The sequence below is a fragment of the Rhinopithecus bieti genome, unplaced genomic scaffold, assembly GCF_001698545.2.
Source record: "Rhinopithecus bieti isolate Rb0 unplaced genomic scaffold, ASM169854v2 scaffold_8760, whole genome shotgun sequence".
NCBI lineage: Eukaryota > Metazoa > Chordata > Mammalia > Primates > Cercopithecidae > Rhinopithecus > Rhinopithecus bieti.
The window spans coordinates 2062732-2088642 of record NW_016806225.1 but is presented as its reverse complement, the minus strand read 5'-3'; the positions used below and the strand labels follow the sequence as shown (position 1 = coordinate 2088642).

At 40.2% G+C, this 25911-nt stretch overlaps 1 protein-coding gene across 1 annotated transcript in view; it reads right to left on the bottom strand.

Moving 5' to 3' along the window:
- MTDH (metadherin) overlaps positions 1-25911 on the bottom strand; it is an 83551-nt gene that overhangs the window by 28963 nt on the left and 28677 nt on the right. Inside the window, 5 exon segments of the mRNA XM_017875292.1 lie at positions 182-280; positions 9743-9979; positions 11847-11912; positions 13327-13503; positions 14220-14304. Of these exon segments, the coding sequence (XP_017730781.1) occupies positions 182-280; positions 9743-9979; positions 11847-11912; positions 13327-13503; positions 14220-14304 (664 nt within the window).

Sequence of the window (25911 nt, the reverse complement as noted above, 5' to 3'; positions counted from 1 at the left end):
CAGTTTTAATTCTACAGGTATTCAATAATCAGGTTTCAAGTAGTACATTTGGTATTAAATTATATTCTTATGACCTTTAAAGGTGAGAAATTAGAATTAAAATTAAAACATAAAGCATGAATTCAGGGTGCTAGAAAGAAAATTCTGAAAAAAATAACTGATAATTTTTAAAAGGACATACTTAACCCAGACCATTCATCATCGATATAGGGTTGATTACGGCTAACATCCCACTGATAATCAGAAGTGGTAGACTGAGAAACTGGCTCAGCAGTAGACCCTTAAATGAAAAACGAATGCAATAAAATTAAAAATGGAATTTCCTAATGATGTTTCATAACAATAGTTCTATACTTTGACATGGAGACTTTATTTTAAAATTTCTCCTAAAAGGAAAATTCAGACATTAGAAAAAGAGTTAAGTTAAAAGGAAAAGTAGAATTGAGGGTAATTTTAGATTAACTATGATAATCACTTGATCAAATTCAATGATCAGAAATTTATGTTTTCCCTAGCACCAATCCATTACATTTTGTGTTTTGTATTATACGTCAACTCGTTACCTACAATTTTCTTTTCTTTTTTTTTTTTTGAGACAGGATCTTACTCTGTCACTCAGGCTGAAGTGCAGTGGCATGATCATGGCTCACTGCAGCTTCAACCTCGCAGGCTCAAGAGATCCTCCTACCTCAGCATCCCAGGCAGCTGGAACCACAGGCTTGTACCACCATGCTGGGCTTTTTTAATTTTTTCTTTTTTTGAGACAAAGTCCCGCTTTGTTGCCAAGGCTGGAGTGTAGTGGCACAGTCTCGGCTCACTGCAATCTCTGCCTCCTCGGCTCAAGCAATCCACCTACCTCAGCCTCCCAAGTAGTTGCGACTACAGGCACACATTACCATACCCAGCTAATTTTTGTATTTTTTGTAGAGATGGGGTTTTACCACATTGCCCAGGCTGGTCTTGAACTCCTAGGCTTAAGTGATCCTCCTGCCTTGGCCTCCCAAAGTGCTGGGATTACAGGCATAAGCCACCACGCCTGGTTTCCTGGCTTATTTTTTAATTTTTTTTTGTAGAGAGAGGGTCTCCCTGTGTTGCCCAGGCTGGTCCTGAACTCCTGGCCTCCAGGGATCCTCTTCAGCCTCCCAAAGTGCTGGGATTACAGGCATGAGCCACTGTGCCCTGCCTACAAATTTCAAGAAGTCAAAAAAAAGTTGTTTTTTCCTTCTTCTTAATGGAAAATAAAACACAATAGAAATCTCTGCCATTGATCATTTTAGTCCTGGATGTTTCAGGGCTATGTATCCTCAGAACCCTGAAAGAGGGAACTAGAAAACGTCTGAGTTACCTAGAATCTTTTGGCTAAGAAACATTAAAAAAATAGGTGGTTATCTAGAGAGGTGAGGCAGAGAGAAGCCAGAGACAAGAAGAGTTGCAGGAGGTCTAGAGACTAAGTTCAAGTGCATTTAAAGAAAACAAAATATTATTTCATAAGTTTTGTCTGTTTTTGTTTTTTCTCAGGTGAGGGGAGTAGGTTGGGTGAGAGTGGGTTCACACAGTCTTTTAGGAACCTGATGAAAGCTGTGGTAGTCTACTGTCCAGAGCTTAACACAAAATTTTGCATATAGTTTTGGGGGCATATGAGTCCACTGACGCCAGGTCAAATCCCTTGCTTTATAGATATAAATTCATTTTAGGATGTAAATGTAAAGCAGTGGTTCTCCATCAGGCACGTGTGTGCACGCGCATGCGTACACACACACACACACACCCCTTTTGAATCGGAATTTACTTGTGTACTGGAGTCCTTAGATGACTCTGATATGTATTTTGGATTCAGAGCCACTATATAAAGAAATGGTTAGGAAGAAAAGATACTTGATTAGTATAAAAGTGTTACACACAATCACGTCCTCCTACCAGAGTCCTTACTAATTTATAAATTTCTTCTTGGTTACAGATGATCTTACAAGCAGCATTACACTAATATATTATCTGCTTGATATATACTCTCTCTATATATATGTTTAATATGTACATTTTAATGTAAACTTTAACCAACAGAGTAACCCTATAAAATTCACATGTAATAAATACATTATCTGCTTAGAAGCAGTACTGTAACACTGGTGCTATTCCTTTAGCAGCCCACACTGCTTTCTCTGCATATATGAAGGGAATAGCATGTGTGTTGTACAGAGTCATCAAATGAAGAAGCAATAAACTTGTACCTCTGGAACTGAAATATGGTCTATGAGATCAGAGTTTAGCAAACTATGACCCACAGACCAAATCCAACCATCAGGTTTTTATATGGCCCATGAGCCAAGAATAGTTCTTATATTTTTAAATGGTTAAAAAAAAAATCAGGCCAGGTGCGGTGGCTCACGCCTGTAATCCCAGCACTTTGGGAGGCTGAGGCAGGCAGATCATGAGGTCAAGAGATGGAGACCATCCTGGCTAATATGGTAAAACCCTGTCTCTACTAAAAATACAAAAAATTAGCCGGGTATGGTGGTGCATGCCTGTAGTACCAGATACTTGGGAGGCTGAGGCAGGAGAATCATTTGAACCAGGGAGCCGGAGGCTGCAGTGAGCTGAGATTGCGCCACTGCATTCCAGCCTGGCGACAAAGCGAGACTCTGTCTCAAAAGGAAAAAAAAAAAAAAAAAATCAAAAGAATAATATTTTATAACCAGACAGTCATTTGCTTACTGTCTCAGGTTGCTTTCCTGTTACAATGGCAGGGTTGAGTAACTGCAACAGAGGCTGCATGGCCCACAATGCCTAAAATGTTTACCATCTGTCCCTTTATACAAAAAGTCTGCTGATCCCCCCTTTTTTTTTTTTTTTTTGAGAGGGAGCCTTGCTCTGCCGCCCAGGCTGGAGTGCAGTGGCCGGCTCTCAGCTCACTGCAAGTTCCGCCTCCCGGGTTCATGCCATTCTTCTGTCTCAGCCTCCCGAGTAGCTGGGACTACAGGCGCCCGCCTCGTTGCCCGGCTAGTTTTTTGTATTTTTTAGTAGAGATGGGGTTTCATCGTATTAGCCAGGATGGTCTCGATCTCCTGACCTCATGATCCGCCCGTCTTGGCCTCCCAAAGTGCTGGGATTACAGGCTTGAGCCACCGCGCCCGGCCTGCTGATCCCCTTTCTAAGTTAGTGATTCCAGACACTGTGGAACTACAAAATTAGTAAACTGGGTCCACGAATTCCAAACTAAACAATGTCTCCCACAACATACACACACACACATATATATGTTTTAAGACAGAGTCTGTCACCCAGTCTGAAGTGCAGTGGAGCACTCACGACTCATTGCTCATTGTAGCTTCAACCTCCCAGACCAATGCAATCCTCCCACCACAGCCTCCTGAGTAGCTGGGACCACAGGCAAAACCACCATGCCTGGCTAAGTTTTTTAAAAAAATTATGTAGTGATGTAGTTGCCCAGGCTGGTCTTGAACTCCTAGGCTCAAGTGATCTTCCCACCTCAGCCTCCCTATGTGCTGGGATTATAGATGTGAGCCACCACACCTGGCCTCCCATATTTATGTAATATTTGTTAAATACATATAGCTTCTATATGATTAACAAAACATATATCCATTTAAGTAATGCAGCATTGACAGTAGTTTATTAGTAATCATGTATTTTATAAATCAACAGATACTTAAGAGTTATTATGTGGGAATCCATACCTGAAAGGGTTAGTTTTAAACTCATGATGAGTAACGGTGAACAGAAATAAAATGTCAAATTGTAACTAAAAGTATGGTAGGACTACCTTAGCAACAGAAGAGTATGAACCTGAAGGGAAGGCCTTTCGTGTGTATTTGTCTGTGTGCCAATGCACTGTCAGTGATCTCAAGCTACAGAATCCTTACTCCCCTAGAGAGAGGAATTAAGCCATTTGCACATAAGAATTTAGGTCTTCTCTTCTTGTTGTAAAGGCCTCTGCCACTTTATAATACCTGCTGTTTATATTGATGGCAGTACTTGATGTTGATTAGCTCTTCAAATAACAAGCACTAAAATTAAACAAATGTTTTTGTTAGCTGAACAAAAGACTGTTTTCACATACCAGAAACAGCAGAGTTAAGTGTGAGAGATGCAAAAGAAGCAGAATTCTGTTCAGAGGTATTCATTCCCCTATCCACACTAGACCAAGCAGCTGTTAAAATAAAAAACATCACTTGGAACCTTCAATTTGCAATCAGATTTGAAAGATATGTAAAGATTTAAAACTATGATAATATTTAAAGATAATCTTAGAAATGAGAATCACTTATTATAGCAATAGCTACTATTTACTGAATATTTATTATGTAGCTGGGCCCCTTACACCAACCACTTCTAATCCTTACAGCAACTTTGCTAGGCAGTTTTGGAGCAATTAAGTGACTTGCTAATAGCTAGAAAACAGAGGAGCCACGAATGCAACTGAAGTCAATTCCCAAAGCCTATGCTCTTTTCCACTGTACCAAGCTGCATTATTATCTATCATAATTAAGCAGCTACTTTGGAATAGCACTGAACTTGGTACTTGACTTCCATTACAACAAATCCTCACAATCACATAAGTATGAGGTTCATACAGGTTAAATAACTAGCCTGAATGTCCATAAAAGCTATCACGTAGAAGAATAGAGATTTATACCTAATAGGTCTGTCTGAACCAGTCCCTGTTCATTCCTCTATACCATGCTACTTTCTCAATATTTTCAAGACATTTCTTTCTTATTTTGAAGAACGTAAACCTCCATGAGATGAGTCACATCTGTCTCTTTTCAGTGACCCATTACAAACCTAATTTAATATAGTTCCCTTTCAATTTCAATGAAGGTCCTAGTCTATCTAGGCAGGAACTCTTAATTTGCTTTTTAATATTATCTGTAACAACATTAAGCAAATACCATCTAATTTATGTCCTAATTATGAAATGCTATATAGTTTTTATAAGTAAACTGTAGGCTGGGCGGAGTGGCTCACGCCTGTAATCCCAGCATTTTCTGGGGCCGAGGCGGGCCCATTATGAGGTCAGGAGTTCAAGACCAGCCTGGCCAACATGGTGAGACCCCATCTCTATTAAAAATACAAAAATTAGCTGGGCATGGTGGCACGTGCCTGTAATCCCAGTTACTGAGGCGGAGGTTGCAGTGAGCCAAGATCATGCCAAGATTGTGCACTCCAGACTGGGTGACAGAGCAAGCCTCCATCTAAAAGAAAAAAAAAAATTGCAAATTGTAAATATCCCAAAAGGTCACACAGTTCCTAACATTACTCCATAAAATTCAACCATTTATTTTACCAAATATGAAAGGATGCTTCACAGCATAGAAATTAATGCTTTCTTCTTTGCTGAAAATGAGAGTGGGAATTTTTTTCTTTTTGAGATGGAGTCTTGCTCTGTTGCCCAGGCTGGAGTGCAGTGGCACGACCTTGGCTCACTGCAATCTCCGCCTCCCGGGTTTAAGCAATTGTCCTGTCTCAGCCTCCGGAGTAGCTGGGATTACAGGCATGTGCCACCATGCCCAGCGAATTTTCTGTATTTTAGTAGAGAACAGGTTTCACCATGCTGCCCAGGCTGGTCTTGGACTCCTGGGCTCAGGTAATCTCCCCGCCTCAGCCCTGCAAAGTGCCAGGATTACAGACATGAGCCACCACACCCAGGCAAGGGAATGTCTCTTTCAAACAAGTTTTGATACTTTTACACAATTTTTTTTTTTTTTTTTTTTTTTTGAGACGGAGTCTCGCTCTGTCGCCCGGGCTGGAGTGCAGTGGCCGGATCTCAGCTCACTGCAAGCTCCGCCTCCCGGGTTTACGCCATTCTCCTGCCTCAGCCTCCCAAGTAGCTGGGACTACAGGCGCCCGCCACCTCGCCCGGCTAGTTTTTTGTATTTTTTAGTAGAGACGGGGTTTCACCATGTTAGCCAGGATGGTCTCGATCTCCTGACCTCGTGATCCGCCCGTCTCGGCCTCCCAAAGTGCTGGGATTACAGGCTTGAGCCACCGCGCCCGGCCTACAATTTTCAATATAATGGGGAGGAAGGGAGAGCAAGCTTAAGAACAATATAATTAAATGATCTAGAGTTTGATTTTTAAGGGTGTTAGCTTTAAAAGAGAGGGGCCGGGGTTGGCGGCTCACGCCTATAATCCCAGCACTTTGGGAGGCCGAGGCAGGTTGATCACCTGGGGCTAGGAGTTTGAGACCAGCCTGACCAACATGGAGGAACCCCGTCTCTACTAAAAATACAAAATTAGCCAGGCGTGNGGATGGTCTCGATCTCCTGACCTCGTGATCCGCCCGTCTCGGCCTCCCAAAGTGCTGGGATTACAGGCTTGAGCCACCGCGCCCGGCCTACAATTTTTCAATATAATGGGGAGGAAGGGAGAGCAAGCTTAAGAACAATATAATTAAATGATCTAGAGTTTGATTTTAAGGGTGTTAGCTTTAAAAGAGAGGGGCCGGGGTTGGCGGCTCACGCCTATAATCCCAGCACTTTGGGAGGCCGAGGCAGGTTGATCACCTGGGGCTAGGAGTTTGAGACCAGCCTGACCAACATGGAGGAACCCCGTCTCTACTAAAAATACAAAATTAGCCAGGCGTGGTGGAGCATGCCTGTAATCCCAGCTACTCAGGAGGCTGAGGCAGGAGAATTGCTTGAACCTGGAAGGCACAGGTTGTGGTGAGTCTGGATTGCGCCATTGCACTACAGCCTAGGCAACGAGCGAAACTCCATCTCCAAAAAAAAAAAGAAGAAATATTTTCTAGTTACATACTAAAAGTTTCTAGTGTCTATTGCTCCCTCAAATTGGAAGAGATAAAAATATCTGCAATAAGCACGAGAGAAAAAATTGTACGTTTAATGCACAAGAAAGTATAACTAGATTTAAAAAATAAAACAGTAGGCAGACATGGTGGCCCACATCTGTAATCCCAGCACTTTGAGAAGCCGAGGCAGGTGGATCACTTGAGCCCAAGAGTTTGAGACTGGCCAGGGCAACATGGCAAAACTGCGTCTCTGCAAAAAATACCAAAATTAGCCGGGTGTGGTGGCACATGCCTGTGGTCCCAGCTACTAAGGAGGCTAAGGCGGCAAGATCATTTGAGCCCTGGAAGTCGAGGCTGCGGTGAGCAATAATCACACCACTGCACTCCAGCCTGGACAACAGAGTGAGACCCTTTCTCAAAAAATTAAAAACAAAACAAAACAAAAAAAACCACAAAGAGCTCATTAGACAAATGGGAAAATGACACGAACAGACAATTCATAAAAGAAATAAAAATGACCAAGAAAGGGCCGGGCATGGTGGCTCATGCCTGTCATCCCAGCACTTCGGGAAGCCAAGATGGGTGGATCATGAGGTCAGGAGTTCGAGAACAGCCTAGCCAACATGGTGAAACCCTGTCTCTACCAAAAGTACAAAAATTAGCCGGTTGTGGTGACAGGCCCCTGTAATCCCAGCTACTCAGGATGCTGAGGCAGGAGAACCACTTGAACCTGAGAGATGGAGGTTGCAGTGAGCTGAGATTGTGCTGCACTCCAGCCTGGGCGACAGAGCGAGACTCCATCTCAAACAAAAAAACAAGGAAAAAAATAAATGACCAAGAAAGTTATGGAAAAATTTTCAATCTCATTAGTGATTCTAAAAAGTTAACCAAAATAATTTACGTACTTTTTGCTTATTGAATTAGAAAAGGCGGAAAAAACAAAATCCCCAACCTTGGTAAGTATATGATAAATGGGCACTTACACTGATGCTTTGAGTATAAATTAGAACAACTCTCTTAGAAAATACTTAGGCACTATGTAGTGGAGCATCACAAACATTTATATTCCCTTTAATCCAATATCACTCACAAGACTCTGTCCTTAAGAAATAACTGCCAAACATGGCCAGGTGTGGTGGCTCACACCTATAATCCCAACACTTTGGGAGGCTGGGGCAGGAAGATCACTTGAGGTCAAGAGTTCGAGACCAGTCTGGCCAACATGGTAAAACCCCATCTCTACTAAAAAAATACAAAAATTAGCCGGGTGTGGTGGTGTGCGCCTGTAATCCCAGCTACTCGGGTGGCTGAGGCACGAGAAATGCAAATGCTGGAACTCAGGAGACAGAGGTTGTAGTGAGCTGAAATCATGCCACTGCACTCCAGCCTGGGTAACAGAGCGAGACTCCATCTTAAAAACAACAACAAAAAAATCCCAAACAAATATATTCAGTAAAACATTATCTACAACGGGTTAAAAAAAGGAAAATTGGCTGGGCGTGGTGGCTCACGCCTATAATCCTAACACTTTAGGAGGTGAGGTGGGCGGATCACTTGAGGACAGGAATTTGAAACCAGCCTAGGCAACATGGTGAAACCCCATCTCTACTAAAAATACAAAAAAAATTATCTTGGTGTGGTGGCGTACGTCTGTAATCCCAGTTACTTGGGAGGTTGAGGCAGCAGAATTGCTTGAACCCAGGAGGCAGAGGGTGGTGTGAGCCAAGATCACGCCATTGCACTCTAGTGGGGCAGTGACAAAGCGAGACTCCATCTCAAAAAATAAATAAATAAATAAAATACTTCTTGAATAATATGGGAATAGTTAAGTAAATTATGCTAACATTATAGGGCCATTAAATACACTTACAAAAAGTAAGGAAAATGTTCATGTTACAATGTTACGTGGGGACTAGGGGAGACATAAACATGCACATTCAATTTGAGTTACATCAAACACAAAAATACTAAAGTAAAACTATAGGCTGGGCACAATGGGTCACGCTTGTAATCCCAGCACTTTGGGAGGCCGAGGCTGGCAGATCACCTGAGGTCAGGAGTTCAAGATCAGCCTGGCCAACATGGCAAAACCCTGTCCCTACTAAAAATAGAAAAATTAGCTAGGTATGGTGATGCATGTCTGTAATCCCAGCTACCTGGCAGGCTGAGGTAGTAGAATCGCTTGAACCCGGGAGGTGGAGGTTGCAGTGAGCTGAGATCGCATGACTGCACTCCAGCCTGGGAGACGGAGCGAGACTCCATTAAAAAAACAAACAAACAAAAAACAGCAACAACAAAAAACACTATACACAGTTGCGGACAGGCGAAAGGGAGAGAGAAGAAATGTAAACAACAGTGGTTGTCACTAGGTGGCACAGTGATAACTGTGGGATTTTCCTTATCATTTTGCAGTTTCCCACGTGTAATGTGGATTTCTTTTCTATAATACACACACAGACAGACACACACACACACGAAAATTAACTTGCTTTTAACTTGATGGCTCTCAACAGAAATAAGCTTCTCAACTATTGGTCTTTATATTAAAATCCAGAGGAAAATTTAATTATAAATGGGCACTTTGCAGACTGTAAAATACTCTGTAAGTGGATGTTATCAACTATACTTCCATTTACTATTTTTATTTAGACTCAACAGAATTGTTGAAATTAATCAAAAAGTCTACTTACACATTACATGTATCCCATCACTAAGAATATATAATTACACCAGTTAGCTATGTTGATAATCAAATGTGATAAAGTATGTGAAAGCACTATGCAAAGAGTAAATGATAAATGTTATTTACTTATTTAGTTCCCACCTTCCTCTACAAAAAGGATGTGAGATGAGTTAATTATTACTATTATTTCTGCAGAGCAGTACTTATTTTCTGTTCATAGTTTTCCTATTTCTGAAAATTAAAATGTACAAGATTAGTAATTTTAAATAAATTTTTCTAACACTTCTTACCAATGCCAGAAAATATTGAACGGTCACTCCAACTCCTTCCCCAGTCTTTTCCATTTGCATTAGCATCTCCAGTGTCTTGACTCCAGGCAGATGGCTCAGTTTTCCTCTTTCCTGCAGAAGCAGGTGAAACGGAGTTCCACTTCTCCTCACCTGCACTGATCTGTGAGGAGAGTTTTACAGACTTTTCATTCCAGCCTCCTCCATTGACAGTGAGGTTTTCATTCAATCCTGAAGAAACTTAAAGAAAAGAAAATGAAGATTAAAAAACAGGTACATTACTTCTTAAAATTGGGATATTTTCACATTTCTATGATTGCTTGACTTACATTTATCACTCACTTCCCCTACTATCCTTTGATCACCAAGGATTGCCTTTTAATTTAAAAACAGGAGGCTTGAACATAACATATATACTAACAAAGTTGTCAACAGCAGAATGACTTGCTCGAAGGAAGTACACCAGAGCAAACAGGAAAATGACACATATTCTGAATACTCACCCACTAAGAATATGAAGACATCTCCTTAGTTACATGTTCTTTCCTTAATTATTTATGTGTATTACATTATGTCTCAAGCAACGATTCTAAAACCTGGCTGCACATTAATATTAACCAAAAAATTAATTAACAATAGACTCTGAAGCCTCAGCCCAGACCAATTAAAATGAGAATCTTTGTGGTGGAGCCCACATATCATTATGTATGTATAGTGTATGTATGTACACATACACGAAAACACATAAGTGTACAGATAAGTACATGTTTCTTTTTACATATATGTGTGTTCGTGTTGTTTTTTAAAGCTTCCTGGATAACTAATGTGTAGCCAGGGTTGAGAACCACGAGCATGAAGGAAGCTGACAGTGCTAAGAACAAGCACTGAAAAGCCTGAAATGAGGCTGGGCGCGGTGGCTCATGCCTGTAATCCCAGCACTTTGGGAGGCTGGGGGCAGGCAGATGACCTGAGGTCAGGAGTTCGAGACTAGCCTGGCCAACGTGGTGAAACCCTGCCTCTACTAAAAACACAAAAATTAGCCAGGCGTGGTGCCAGGCGTGGTGGCAAGTGCCTGTAATCCCAGCTACTCACGAGGCTGAGGCAGAATTGTTTGAATCCAGGAGGCGGAGGTTGCAGTGAGCCGAGATAGTGCCACTGCACTTCAGCCTGGGCAACAAGCAAAATTCTGTCTCAAAAAAAAAGAAAAAAGAAAAAAAAGCCTGATGCCTGTAATCCCAGCACATTGGGAGGTCGAGGTGTGTGGATCACCTGAGGTCAGGAGTTTGAGACCAGCCTGGCCAACATGGTGAAACTCCGTCTCTCCTAAAAAATACAAAAATTAGCCGGGTATGGTGGCGGTGCCTGCAATCCCAGCTACTCGGAAGGTTGAGGCAGGAGAATCGCTTGCACCCGGGAGGTGGAGACTGCAGTGAGCTAAGACCACGCCATTACACTCCAGCCCGGGAAACAAGGGCAAAACTTCATCTCCAAAAATATAAAAAAGCCTGAAATGAGAAGGTGCTTTTTTCATTTCCAAATTTATTTTACAACAACACTTTTGTTTTCAGGTCAGGCGTAACACTCTACTTAATTCAATCTTTATCATAAATGAGTAAATAAAACATTTTCTATTTATAAAACAATGAAAAACTTTAGACTATAGTCCATTCATTGTGAAAATATTTGAACTGTCAAGGAAGCAGTTAAAACATTATAGGAACTAAGGCTTTTTTTTTTTAAACATACAAGCATCAAGTATTTTATCCGATATATGCTATATTAAACCCAAGCCCAAAAAAATCTTTCTTCTCTGCTGACTTAGTAGTGATATAAACAAGATTCAAAATTGCATATAAGTGACTACTGAATGTTTTATATATGGGGAAAAAAGACTAGAACATACCACAAGATTGTTAGAAGTGGGAGTGATTTTTCTTTTTCTTTATTTCCAAAGTCTCTGGACTGTGATTATGTTACTTATATTAATTAAAAATCATTTTACAGACCTTTTTCTTTCCTTCTGTGTCATTCATGTGAGGAAAGAGATATGTATATAAATTTCTATTTTGACGGGCCTTCAATTTAAGTTATATGTAATTTCTCTCACCCTGAAGTGTAGAATCTCCTTTTCCAGATTTAAAGTTGCTAACTTGAACATTTAGATGAGAATCACCTGGTTAAAATAGAAATAAAATTTATTTAATACTAAATAGGCCACTATGCACATTAAATTAGGAGTAACACATAAATTAATTTTTACTTATTATCTATTATAAATTGCTCCTTCAAGTGCTAAATTCTTCTACTGGAAAAAAGTCAAAAGTTCCCTGTTGGTAAGGAATTGAGTTTTCTGGTTACCATATTCTTAGTCAACTAAAATGCCAATAAAGAACCTGGAAAACTGCCTACGTACAGACAGAGTTTGCTATTCTATAACAGTTATCAAGATTATTTTAAGTAGGAACTGGAGTATTGGGCTCTGTAATTGGATTCAACTTTGCCACCACTCAACAACACCAGCTGCCTTTTCAACAATCCTGGAAGCAAACACATCAACTTATGAAGAACTTTGCCAGTATTTGGGACCAGGACTTAGGAAATATGGCAAGAGGTGAGAATACACATTATAACACAAAAATACTATTTCTCTGACACTAAAAAGCATAATGATCACAATGTTTAAAAAAACCAGCATGACATAGGATTGTGCAAGGATGGCATGCACAAGACAGTGAAAAAGAATCAACAAAAATACTAAAGCATAGCTAACATGTAACAGCGAAAATGGGTAAGTAGAAGTCATTGCTGTACCATGGCAATAAATTCCACCAAGTTATCAAGCAAAAAATAAAAGGTAACAAGGCTAAGAAAATGGCCTGGAAACAACTGAGGTGTGGGGAGGTGGGAAGATCATTAACAAAAAGACAAGGAAGATACGCCAATGCTTTCAAGCAAATTGAACAGTATCACTTTGCAGACTGGTGTCTCCAGGGTAAAAATGATGGTAATGTAAAGAGTGGGCTACCAAGAAGCCACCAGTATTGGATAGTATGAACATCTGAAATATCAATACTTGAGAGAAAGAACATTAGCTCAATCTTTGAAGTTGTGGTCTAGCTCTATCAAACATCTATGATATTCTCAAAAAGCTGGGGTGATAAGAAATCCAGACACAACCTGCACTAACCAGAACATGCATGATTCATCTTGGAATGAAAGCTCTCAACATGCAAAATGGTGATAAATCATTTCATTTAATAAATGTCTTATCCACTCTAAGGAACGGAGATGCAAGAGAGCTGGGGCAAAGTGATACACACTAGAAAAGTGGCAACATCATTTTCTCATATGACTCAAGGCAGAAAGGCAAATTTTAATTTAATAGGCCATTCATTAGCCAACATGTAACAACACTGCTGGTATTCGGTAAACCGATACACGGTTCACAATACTCTCATGAAGAAGGGTATATCAGCACAATGATGTTAGCATTCAAAATAGTCAGATTTTGACATAATGATATTTTGTACATCCGAATAAAAGGAGTTTGATTTGATGTACCACTGTCTTATGTTCCACTAATATACCTTTATTCTTCTTGGAACCAACAGGAAATGATGCGGTTGTAAGTTGCTCGGTGGTAACTGTGATGGTATTTTCTATCCCAGGGATAGTTGAATCCAATGAACCAGAATCAGTCAGCACCTTATCACGTTTACGTTGCTGTCGTTTCTCTCTGTGACTAATTTTAGTTTCCCAGGCTCCTGACACAGCCCCAGAAAAAAAATGTTATTCAGTAAGGGGAAGACAAAAAAGTTGTAGTTTTGGGGGAGAAAATGGGGTGGAGCACATAAAATATCATGATAAATTTAGATGTTAAGCTAAAACCAAGAGTGTTGATTATATTAACTCATCCTAAGAATGTGTTCTAATTTCATTATGTTGTTTTAGGCAACTGCTATTATTTATTCTGGTAATTTTTATCAAATCTGTCATCTATGGTTTAGAAAAAGTGACATATATAAGTCATCTTGTCTATCTTTTTTTATCTTGCTAGGTAGAAGTGATAGGAGAGTATTATATATAATCACTAATACATGGGTTTATTAGGTGATGAGAATAAATGACTTCTAATGAATTTTGTACAAAGTCTTTCAGGAATGGTATATTTAAGAACCATGTGGGGAAAACAAACAAACAAACCATAATTCCAGGAGACAAAGACAAGATGAATGACTTTTTAATTGCTCAAAATACTGAGCTTGACTTTTAAATTTCAAGGCAGTTCTCTTCAGAAAAAGCACTACTGGATCCTTAACAAAAGTGTTTCCTAACAGTGTCACAGCTCTATATAATAAGGTCTACAGTAATAAAAAAAGAGCTAAATACAAAATAAAGTAAAACAAATGCAGTTTTTATATAACACACTTTGATAAAAAAGGATTAAAAAATTTTCTAGTCCTTTCCCTTGCTCAAGTACCTTCATCAACTTCCTTTCCATCATGGCGTGAACTGTTTTGCACTGCTTTAGCATCTGACTTTGATTTCTTCTTATTTTTCTTTGACTGAAAGTAAAATAGAATGTTACTTAATATTTCATTATATTTTTGATAAGTAGGAGTCAGTAAAATACATAATGAAATGTATGATGCTGACAACTAAAAAAAATTTAATGTTTGATTTAAAAAACTTAACATATTAAGTGGCAATAATAATCATATGAGGTTACCATTGAGTGAGTGGTTACTATGTGTTAAGTATTCTGTACTCATTTCCTTATGTATTCCTTAAAAGAAACTTGCTGGACAAGGTATTAGCCCCATTTTAGAGATGAGGAAATGAAAACTCAGAGATGTTAAATATTAACTAAATTGTACCACATCACAATGTTAGTAAACTAAGTCATAATAGGAACTAGGTCTGTCTGGCTCCAAAGTCTGTGCCCTTCCACATCATGCTAATATAAGTTACATCATAAATAAGGTACTGTAATACGGTGTTTTCGAAGCAATAAAATTAAAACCTATTGCAACATGTTCAGATGAAAAATTATGTGGTGATTATTGTTTTTGGATTGCATAAAACAGATTGTTGCTATATTCTATGTATAACAAATTAATGGGTCAATTGTACATAGCAGGTACTATTTTTTCAGTTTCAAAGCAACGTTAAAATACCTAGGATTTGTATACAGATGTTTAATAATAGATAAAATACCTATATGCATACAAGCTATGGTTGTTTTCGAACGATCTTCCAATTCCCTTCTGCTAATATTGTTTTATCCTTTCAAAAGCTTGCTAAAAACGAAATAAGCCATAATTTCTGTATTTAGATAAGTGCTTCCAAAAGAGAATTAACATTTATACAATAGTATTTTTATACATTGTATTCACTTATTTAGCTATTTATTGACATCAGCTATGTTTATATATTACCGCACACTCTTTTTTTTTTTTCCCCGAGACGGAGTCTTGCTCTGTCACCCAGGTTGGAGTGCAGTGGCGCGATCTCAGCTTACCGTAACCTCCGCCTCCTGGGTTCAAGCAATTCTCCTGCCTCAGTCTCTGGAGTAGCTGGGATATTACAGGTGCCCACCACCACACCTGGCTAATTTTTGTATTTTCAGTAGAGACAGGGCTTCACCATGTTGGCCAGGCTGGTCTCGAACTCCTAACCTTGTGTTCTGCCCGCCTTGGCCTCCCAAAGTACTGCACACTATCTTAAGAGGCAGTAAATGAATTTGAGCAAGTGAGTAAGCAATGACAGAAAATTGTTTTTCCTACCAATAAAAAACCTGCATATATTCTCAAGTGACATGATCTCTTGAAAGTGATTAAAAACTGTCTTTGACAAGAGATTATATTTAAAAACTAATTTTTTTTACTGACCTCATAATTGATGTGCATTTGTTCGTTTCATTGCATGTTCTCATCATTAACATGTATGTTTAATATACTGTTTTATTACAGTATGTATATTTAATATACTGCTTTATTACATGTACCAAACTAGACTCACATCCACTTAAAAAAAAAAGGTATGTGGAGATACCATCCACATACCGTAATATTCACCCTTTTAAAGGTGCACAATTCAGTGGTTTTTAGTATATCTGAAGTTGCACAACTATCAAAATTATTTATTTTTTTTGAGATGGAGTCTCGCTCAGGCACCCAGGCTGTACTGCAGTGCCGTGATCTCAGCTCACTGCAACCTCTGCTCCCAGGTTCAAGCAATTCTCCTGCCTCAGCATCCCGAATAGCTGGGATTACAGGTGCCCACCACCACACCTAGCTAATTTTTGTATTTTTAATAGAGACAGGCTTTCACCATGTCGGCCAGGCTGGTCTTGAACTCCTGACCTCCAGTGATCCGCCTTGGCCTACCAAAGTGTTGGGATTATAGGCATGAGCCACTGCTCCCAGCCTCAAAATTATTATTTAATCCCAAAAAAGAAACTCTGTAATGGTTAGCATTTACTCCCAGCTCCTCTTTTCTCACTGGCACCCATGATTCTACCTTCGGTCTTTGTCTTTACCATAGCCACTCTTAAGTAAAGATAATATATTGAACGTCTGTCAATTACAGTTGAGCAGAGGCAGCAAACTTTTTCTGCAAAGGACCAAACAGTAAATATGTTAGGCTTTGCAGGCCGTAATAGGGTTTTGGAGGAACCACACAACTCTGCTCATATAGCATGAAAGTAGCCATATACAATTTATAAACAAATGGGTGTGACTATGTTCCAATAAAATTCTATTTACAAAAACAGGCATCTGGCTGGATTTGGGGTGTCAGAGTTTGCTATCCTTGGTCTACAGCAGTGCTGGCCAACAGAAACATAATGCAAGCCACATACATATTTTTAAAAGTTTCTAGTAGACACATTTGTAAGTTAAAATAGGTGACAATTTTAATATTTAACACAACGCATCTATAATACTGTCATTTCGACACGGAACTCATATTAAAAAAGCAACACAATAAGATAGTATGTAAAAGAAAACAAAGTAAGTCTTCGAAATCTGGTATTTTACACTTAACAGCTATCTCAATTTGGACTAGGTGCTTTTTATTATTATTATTTTTTGAGACGGAGTTTCACTCTTGTTGCCCAGGCTGGAGTGCAATGGCACAATCTCAGTTCACTGCAACCTCTGCCTCCTGGGTTCAAGCAATTCTCCTGCCTCAGCTTCCTGAGAAGTTGGGATTACAGGGCATGCGCTACCATGCCCGGCTAATTTTGTATTTTTAGTAGAGACGGGGTTTTTCCATGTTGGTCAGAGTGGTCTCAAACTCCCGACCTCAGGTGATCCATCTGCCTCGGCCTCCCAAAGAGCTGGGATTACAGGTGTGAGCCACCGTGCCCGGCCAGACTAGTCACATTTTAAGTGCTCAATATCCACATGTGGCAAGTGGCTACCATACTGGACAGTGCAGGTCCACAGGAACTGAAGTAGGTATCCCCATTTTACAGATAGAAACTGAGGCCATAAAAAGTGTTTAACATTGCTGAGTGTGGTGGCTCACACCTGTAATCCCAGTAATTTGGAATGTTGAGGTGAGAGGATCACTTGAGCTCAGGAGTATGAGCCCAGCCAGGGCAACACACGGGGAGATTCTATCTCTTAAAAAAATCAGTGCGGGTGGTGGCATGCACCTGTGGTTCCAGCTACTTGGGAGGCTGAGGTGGGAGGATCACTCAAGCCTGGGAGGTTGAGGCTGCAGTGAGCTGTGATCATGTCACTGTATTCTAGCTTGGGTAACAGGGTGAGACCCTGTCTCAAAAAACCCCCAAAAAACAAACAAACAAAAAACAAAGAAGAGTGTCTAAGAGGCTGGGCATGGTGGCTCACACCTGTAACCCCAGCACTTCGGGAGGCTGAGGAGGGCAGATAATGAGGTCAGGAGATCGAGACCATCCTGGCTAACACGGTGAAATCCCTTCTCTACTAAAAATACAAAAAAGTAGCCAGATGTGGTGGCAGGCGCCTGTAGTCCCAGCTACTAGGGAGGCTGAGGCATGAGAATCACTTGAACCCAGGAGGTGGAGGTTGCAGTGAGCTGTGATCATGTCACTGTATTCTAGCTTGGGTAACAGGGTGAGACCCTGTCTCAAAAAACCCCAAAAAACAAACAAACAAAAAACAAAAAAGAGTGTCTAAGAGCATCACATGGTAAAACGGTGAAACTAGGACTGAAGTCCAGTTCTGATCCAGTTTACCCTCACAAATAACCTCTTAGTTTCTCTACATTTAACTCTAAATACAAATGTAATCATACATTAGCTATGTGGCTTTGGGCTAAATCATTCCAAACCCTTTTCCCCAACTGTAAATATGGACAAAAATTCCTACTAACCTCACATAAGGTTATTTTAAGAATTAAAACAAAAAGTGAAAAGACTGTTAACTACAAGGTAGTATACATAAATACTTTTTTTTTAAAGAAGGGAGACTTTGAAGAAATCACAGAAATTATGTTTACACAGAAATATCTGGGGATTTGTAACTAAAAATCTGTAGAAAAAAGATTATCGTAGATTAGGCTTAAATATTATTTGATTTTACTAGTGCCTCCAAAAGTAATTAACAATAGGCCGGGTGCAGTGGCTCACGTCTGTAATCCCAGCACTTTGGGAGGCCAAGGCAGGCAGATCACGGGAGGTCAGGAATTCAAGACCAGCCTGGCCAACATGGTGAAATCTCGTCTCTACTAAAAACACAAAAATCAGCTGGGCGTGGTGGCAGGTGCCTGTAATCCCAGCTACTCGGGAGGCTGAGGCAGGAGAATCGCTTGAATCTGGGAGGCGGAGGTTGCAGTGAGCCAAGATGGCGCCACTGCACTGCAGCCTGGGCGACAAGGCAAGACTCCATTTCAACAACAACAACAACAACAACAACAACAACAGTAATTAACAATAACACCCGTCCTGATAAGATTAAATAAAATAATATCGTATGAAAAGCTTTAAAATAAATATGTGATATATACTGCTATTTGCCCTGGCCATATAATGAAGCAAACATCTTAGTTCCTTTTTTTATTTTACAAAAATTATCTGGGCATGGTGTCGCATGCCTGTAATCACAGCTACTCGGGAGGCTGCGGCAGAACAATCACTTGAACCTGGGAGGCGGAGGTTGCAGTGAGCCAAGATCACACCATTGCACTCCCAACTGGGCAACAAGACTGAAATTCTGTCTCAAAAAAAAAAAAAAAATTCTTATCTTCAAGAGTTTCCTTCCCAATATATCTTATCAATCCAATTAGTTTTCATTCTTAAAAAAAAAAACGCACACTATAGATATTTCCTACCTTTTATAACGTCTAACTTCCTTATATGACATATGATGTCTTCCACAAATTGATCTCAACCTTGTATTCCTTTATTCATACATATGAGCATTTGATTCTAAGACTGGTATCTTTTTGAATATTCCTGGTTTTGACCAAGCTGGATTGACTGTGGATTTTTTCTCAGAACAAAGCGCTACAAAGACAGAGTGCTGGGATGATTTTCTTTGCACCTGAATCATCTGCTCCCCTACTGATGTTCAATGCCTGAAATGGCCTGTACTCATTTTTTTTTTGTGATCCAGCTCAAGTTCCACTCCATTTGCTTTATCTCTACCACTGTCCCCCTTTTCCTTTCCCCTAAGTACATATAATCTTGCATCTCAAAACATTTAAAACTGACAAAGATTTGGCCATTTGTCACAAACTTCCTTGGGACATTTCCAATACGGCTATACCTTTCCATGTGTTCAAGTGTTCCCAGTTTTCCAATAATAATACAAGCTTCTTAAAAGCAAGAGAACAAGAGATATATTCTCAACAGAATCTCTCCTTTATTTGAACGCTGCATGATCGGCACTGATAGAAATACGCTTCTGAGGAAGCCTGCCTAGCATCTGAAATTAGTAGGGGCTCAGATGCTGCATGAAGCAAACGACCTTTAACCCAAAACCTCCGAAATTATTCAAAACAGACATCACTCAACGTATCAGGAGTCATCTCAAAAAATCTGTATGTAAATTTTCCTATTAGCTTTCATTAAAATTTCATATTATGTCTTTTTTCCATCTCATATGCGTAATACAGATATTAACAACAAAGTGGGCTATAACATAGTCCCACTGGATAAAAATATTTGTCTATGTTATATGTTAAGTACATGTATATGCATGTATGCACATGTACGTGCATGTATACATACACACATCATAACACTCCTAAAGGAGGAATGAATTAAATGACAATGAATACATATCCATTGGGACTACAAACAATATTTGCACCTGGAACAGCAAATGGCTTCATTCTTTTAAATCTAGATGATGAGCTGGGTGCGATGGTATGTGCTTGTAATCCCAGCACTTTGGAGGGGCTGAGGTGGGCCGACTGCTTGAGGACAGGAGTTTGAGACCAGCCTGGGCAACATGGCAAAACTCTGTCTCTACAAAAAATAAAAAATTAACTGGGCATGGTGGTACACACCTGTAGTCCTAGCTACTTGGAAGACTGAGGTGGGAGGATCACTTGAGCCCAGGAGGTCGAGGTTGCAGTGAGCCAGGGTTGCACCGCTGCACTCCAGCCTGGGCCACAGTGCAAGACCTTGTCTCAAACAAACAAATCTAGATGATGAAAAAGCTTTGATAAATAATCATTAGATCCACCATTACAACTTTCTAAAACTGCTAAAGATATATACTAAATAATAGATTGACAATTCCTTAGGAAATTATGATGCATAAGTTCCAAAAATTCTAAGATCTTATCAGGAGTTACTCAAAATAGTCAAATAAGCAGTGCCAATACCCAATTGCTAATCAATAATATGGTAACTCGCTTAAATACCTAAATATGCCAGATAAAGGGGTCTGCTATCACTCCTGTAACAGTGGGTTAAATAAATAAGCTTGTTATTCTTATACTTCGATGGGAAAAAATTGAGCGTATACCCCAAAATATTTATAAATTTTATACACATTCTACTACACTGATAGTATATACAGTTGTAAAACGTAACTATTTTTAGTAATAGCAATATGAATGAACATGCTTTATTCTTTTGAATATCTTCTAAATCCATTCATTTTCATATTTGCGAAAATTCAGCCAGTAAATTTTAATCTTTTTTTTTTTTTTTTTTGAGACGGAGTCTCGCTCTGTAGCCCAGGCTGGAGTGCAGTGGCCGGATCTCAGCTCACTGCAAGCTCCGCCTCCCAGGTTCACGCCATTCTCCTGCCTCAGCCTCCCGAGTAGCTGGGACTACAGGTGCCCGCCACCTTGCTCGGCTAATTGTTTTTGTATTTTTTAGTAGACACGGGGTTTCACCGTGTTAGCCAGGATGGTCTTGATCTTGTGACCTCGTGATCCGCCCATCTCGGCCTCCCAAAGTGCTGGGATTACAGGCTTGAGCCACCGCGCCCGGCATAAATTTTAATCTTTAACATGAATACATTGTTTCTACTTGAATCAGAAAGTTCTACATTTTTTGGTACTTTTCTACTTTATTATTATTATTATTATTATCATTTGTTCTTGTTATTATCAAGGGTGAGATAATTTTTTTTTTTGTATTTTAACAAGTGAATTCACTAAAAGACAAAATTTTACATCTGGTTTATAGTTATCACTTACATAGTTCCATTTAAATTCTCAAAGTAACCCAAGTAAATGTTATTCTCTCCATTTTGTAGATGAGAAAAGGGAGGCACAAGTGATTCCTAACCAACCCCCAAATCACATCATTAGTCAAGTGTCAGAACTGGAACTGGATCCCATGTACTCGTGCTCTAGAATCTGGGCTGTTGGCTATTTTTGTTAGAAAATTGCTTCCAAGCTGGGCAGATATGAGGATTTTCACATCTAACATACAAATGCTCTTTAATAACAAAATCACGCAATGATGTAAATTTGTCAGCATACACTCTTCATTGCATGAGCTTCTTCCAACAACTGGCTATTTTCTGATATCTTGTTAAGCAAGCTTTCCCTAACCGTGAAGGGGCAGATTCAGTATAAATTCTTTGCAGAAGTATCTGGTAAGCAGACAACCATTTGTCTTTATAAAAAAGATTCAACAGACTTGGAACACTTCATTTTTCGTAAAAGAAAAATAGGCCAGTCAAGGTTGCTCATGCCTGTAATCCCAAAATATTGGGAGGCCAAGGTGGGAGGATTGTTTGAGGCCAGGAGTTTGAGACCAGCCTGGGTGACTAAGCAATTCTGTCTCTCCAAAAAAAAAGAAAGAAAGAAAAAGAAAAAAAAATGGTGTAGGGGAGCTACACAAGAGGCTAAAGGGGAAGGATCTCTTGAGCCCAGAAGTTCCAGGCTGCAGTGAGCCATGACTGCGCCACTGCACTCTAGCCTGGGCAACAGAGTGAAAACCTGTGTCAAAGACAGAAAGGAAAGAAAAGAGACAGAAAGAAAGAGGAAGAAAGGAGAAAAATGTATGACTCATTTTTAAAAGTTGCTCAGCTTTATCAAAGTATTTTGCTACAATAGAGTCAATGAATCCTCTTTGTAAAATCTTTGCATCATAAAAGATGATTATCACCTTAAGCCTTACTGTAATTTGAAGGTCTTCCGATTTGCAATCTGGCATTAATCTCTTTTGTCGTTATAGTTTCCTAGAAATAACGTAGTAAATAAATTTCACACATGGTGGTATCTCTTCCTAACTCCCCATTTATTTTTTGTTTAATTCGAGTCAAAGCCATCCCTCTGTTTAATTCCAGTCAAAGCTATCCCTCCATCAGTGGTTTCTGTTTAGTTTTTCCACAAACATTTAAAAAAGTTAAATAAGTGATTTACTGTTGAGAATATATCTTTGCGGATATCTCTTTAGTTGCTCACAAAAGTGGTTCTTCATGTATTTCATTACTGAAAGAGAATCTAGCAAGTTCTCCCAAGCTTTACTGTTAGAAACATCTGTACATTATCCCTACCAGGCTGAGTAATTTGCTCTGGTACTAATTTATTTAATATCATTAGCAACGTTTTTATGCAGCATCAAACAGTATATGCTAAGGAATGAATGCATTTCGGTTGGTTGTAATATTGTTTTTCGCTAATTACCACATCAGAAGGAACAAGTGTTTCCCCATAGTACTTCTCTCTCTATTTAAATAAGAAACCCCCAAGAAATGCATCCAGTCATTTACAATTAAATTCAGTAAAATTTTGTCATATAGAAGAATGCATAAACATCTCTTAAAAAACTAGAAATGCCAGTTTTTACATTCTGAATGCTTAGATAGCTTGCTAAATTAAAATAGTTTCAGAATATCATTAGCTTAAATTTCAAGGCATGGTATAATTAGCCAAAGTTTTTATTTTAAGTACCAAAAGTAGAAATATACTTTTATTTCAAAACCCCTTCTTGATGATTTCGCTATTTGGACCAACTTCTACAACATCCGATTAAATCATCATAACTTAACGGTGATGTGGCTGATAGAGTTCTTACTAGAAATAACAGTGTCCACTTTCTTTCTTTTTTTTTTTTTTTGAGACAGGCTTTCATTGTCGCCCGGGCTGGAGTGCAGCGGTGTGATCAAGGCTCACTGCAGCCTCGACCTCCTGGGCTCAAGTGATCCTCCTATATCAGCTTCCCATATAGCTGGGACTACAGGCATGTGCCATCACACCTGGCTAATTTTTATATTTTCTTTTCTTTTTTGAGACAGAGTCTCACTCTGTCGCCCAGGTTGGAGTGCAATGGCACAATTTCAGCTCACTGCAACCTCCACCTCACAGGTTCAAGTGATACTCCTGTCTCAGCCTCCTGAGTAGCTGGGACTACAGGCACGTGCCACCAAGCCCAGCTAATTTTTTGTATTTTTTAGTAGAGACAGGGTTTCACCATATTAGCCAGGATGGTCTCGATCTCCTGACTTTGTGATCTGTCCACCTTGGCCTCCCAAAGCGCTGGGATTACAGGCGTGAGTCACTGCACCTGGCAATTTTTGTATTTTTTGTAGAGACAAGGTTTCACCATGTTGCCCAGGCTGGTCTCGAACTCCTAGGCTCAAGCAATCCACCCACCTTGGCCTCCCCCAAAGTGCTGGGATGTGAGCCACCACACCCAGCTGAGTATTTCTAATATTAGCCAATACCCAAACAATAAGTGATATCACTTATTAGAGTGGCAAAAAGTACATGCTGACAGTAAGAGTAGATCTATTCAAACGGCTAACTGCCCCCTTAGCAGATTTTGACGGAGAATTGCAAAGTACAAAGAAAGGCATAGCATACAATTCATGCCAAAAAGACCAATTTAAGAAATATAATTTATTATTTGCGTAGTATCAAAACTATCACAAGGGGGATATTGTACAAATTTTAAGTGACACCATCCTTATCACTAAGATACTTTCTGCATGCCAGAGACAAACCATAAAAGTAAAAATAAATAAATAAATAAAAACACTTTCTGTGGCCAGGTGCAGTGGCTCAAGCCAGTAATCCCAGCACTTTGGGAGACAGGTGGGAGGAACACATGCATCCAGGAGTTCAAGAACAGCCTGGGCAATACAGTGAGACCCTGTCTTTACAAAAAATACAAAAATTAACCAGGCATGATGGTGCACGCCTGTAGTCCCAGCTACTTGGAGGGCTGAGGTGGGAGGATCACCTGAGCCCATAAGATCGAGGATGCTGTAAGCCATGATTGCACCACTTCACTTAGCCTGGGCAACAGAGTGAGACTCTGTCTCTTAAAAAAAAAAAGATAACCTGTTTGCAATTGCAATTAGCCATTTATACAAGATATGTAGCCAGGTTCTAAATGTAATTCTGTTTTTTTTGTAGACAGGCTGTGGCTCTGTTACCTAGGCTGGAGTGCAGTGGCATGATCTTGGCTCATTGCAACCTCTACCTCCTGGGCTTAAGCCATCCTCCCACCTCAACCTGCCAAGGAGCTGGGACTACAGGCATATGCTAATACAACAGGCTAATTTTGTACTTTTGAAGAGACAGGGTTTTCCCATGTTGTCCAGGCTAGTTTCAAAATCCTGAGCTCAAGCAATTTGCCCACCTCAGCCTCCCAAGTGCTGGTATTACAGGCATGAGCCACCTTTGCCTGGCCCTGAATGCAATTTTTTTTTTTTTTTTTTTGAGACAGTGTCTGGCTCTGTCACCCAGGCTGCAGTGCAGTGGCACAATCTAGGCTCACTGCAACCTCCACCTCCTGGGTTCAAGCGATTCTTGTGCCTCAGCCTCCCGAGTACCTGAGACTACAGGTGCACGCCACCACACTCAGCTAATATTTGTATTTTCAGTAGAGACTGGGTTTCGCCATGTTGGTCAGGCTGGTTGCAAACTCCTGACCTCATGTGATCCACCTGCCTCAGCCTCCCAAAGTGCTGGGATTATAGGCATGAGCCACTGTGCCCAGCCCTGAATATAATTCTTATTCAATTTATTAATTCTCTATTCTGGAAGTACTGGTCCCTAAAAATTTGGTGAACTGACATCTTTAATATTTATAGCCCTATAAACATCTAAAGATTTTGGTGGTAACGCCAGAAGTGATAAAAGAACAAAAGCATGAATAAAAGGGAATGCTGGCTGGGCACAACAGCTCACAACTATAATCTCAACAATTTGGGAGGGCGGAGGCGGGTGGATCACTTGAGCCCAGGAGTTCAAGACCAGCCTGGGCAACACGGTGAGATCCCATCTCTACAAAAAATAAAAAATTAGTCGGGTGTGGTGGTGCATGCCTGTAGTCCCAGCTACTTGGGAAGCTGAGGTTGGAGAATCACTTGAGGCCGGGTGGGCAAGGTTGCAGTGAACCTTGGTCATGCCACTGCACTTCAGCCTGGGTGACAGAGCAAGACTCCGTCTTTAAAAAAAAAAAAAAAGGCTGGGCGCGGTGGCTCAAGCCTGTAATCCCAGCACTTTGGGAGGCCGAGACGGGCGGATCACGAGGTCAGGAGATCGAGACCATCCTGGCTAACATGGTGAAACCCCGTCTCTACTAAAAAATACAAAAAACTAGCCGGGCGACGTGGCGGGCGCCTGTAGTCCCAGCTGCTTGGGAGGCTGAGGCAGGAGAATGGCGTAAACCCAGGAGGCGGAGCTTGCAGTGAGCTGAGACCCGGCCACTGCACTCCAGCATGGGCGGCAGAGCGAGACTCCGTCTCACAAAAAAAAAA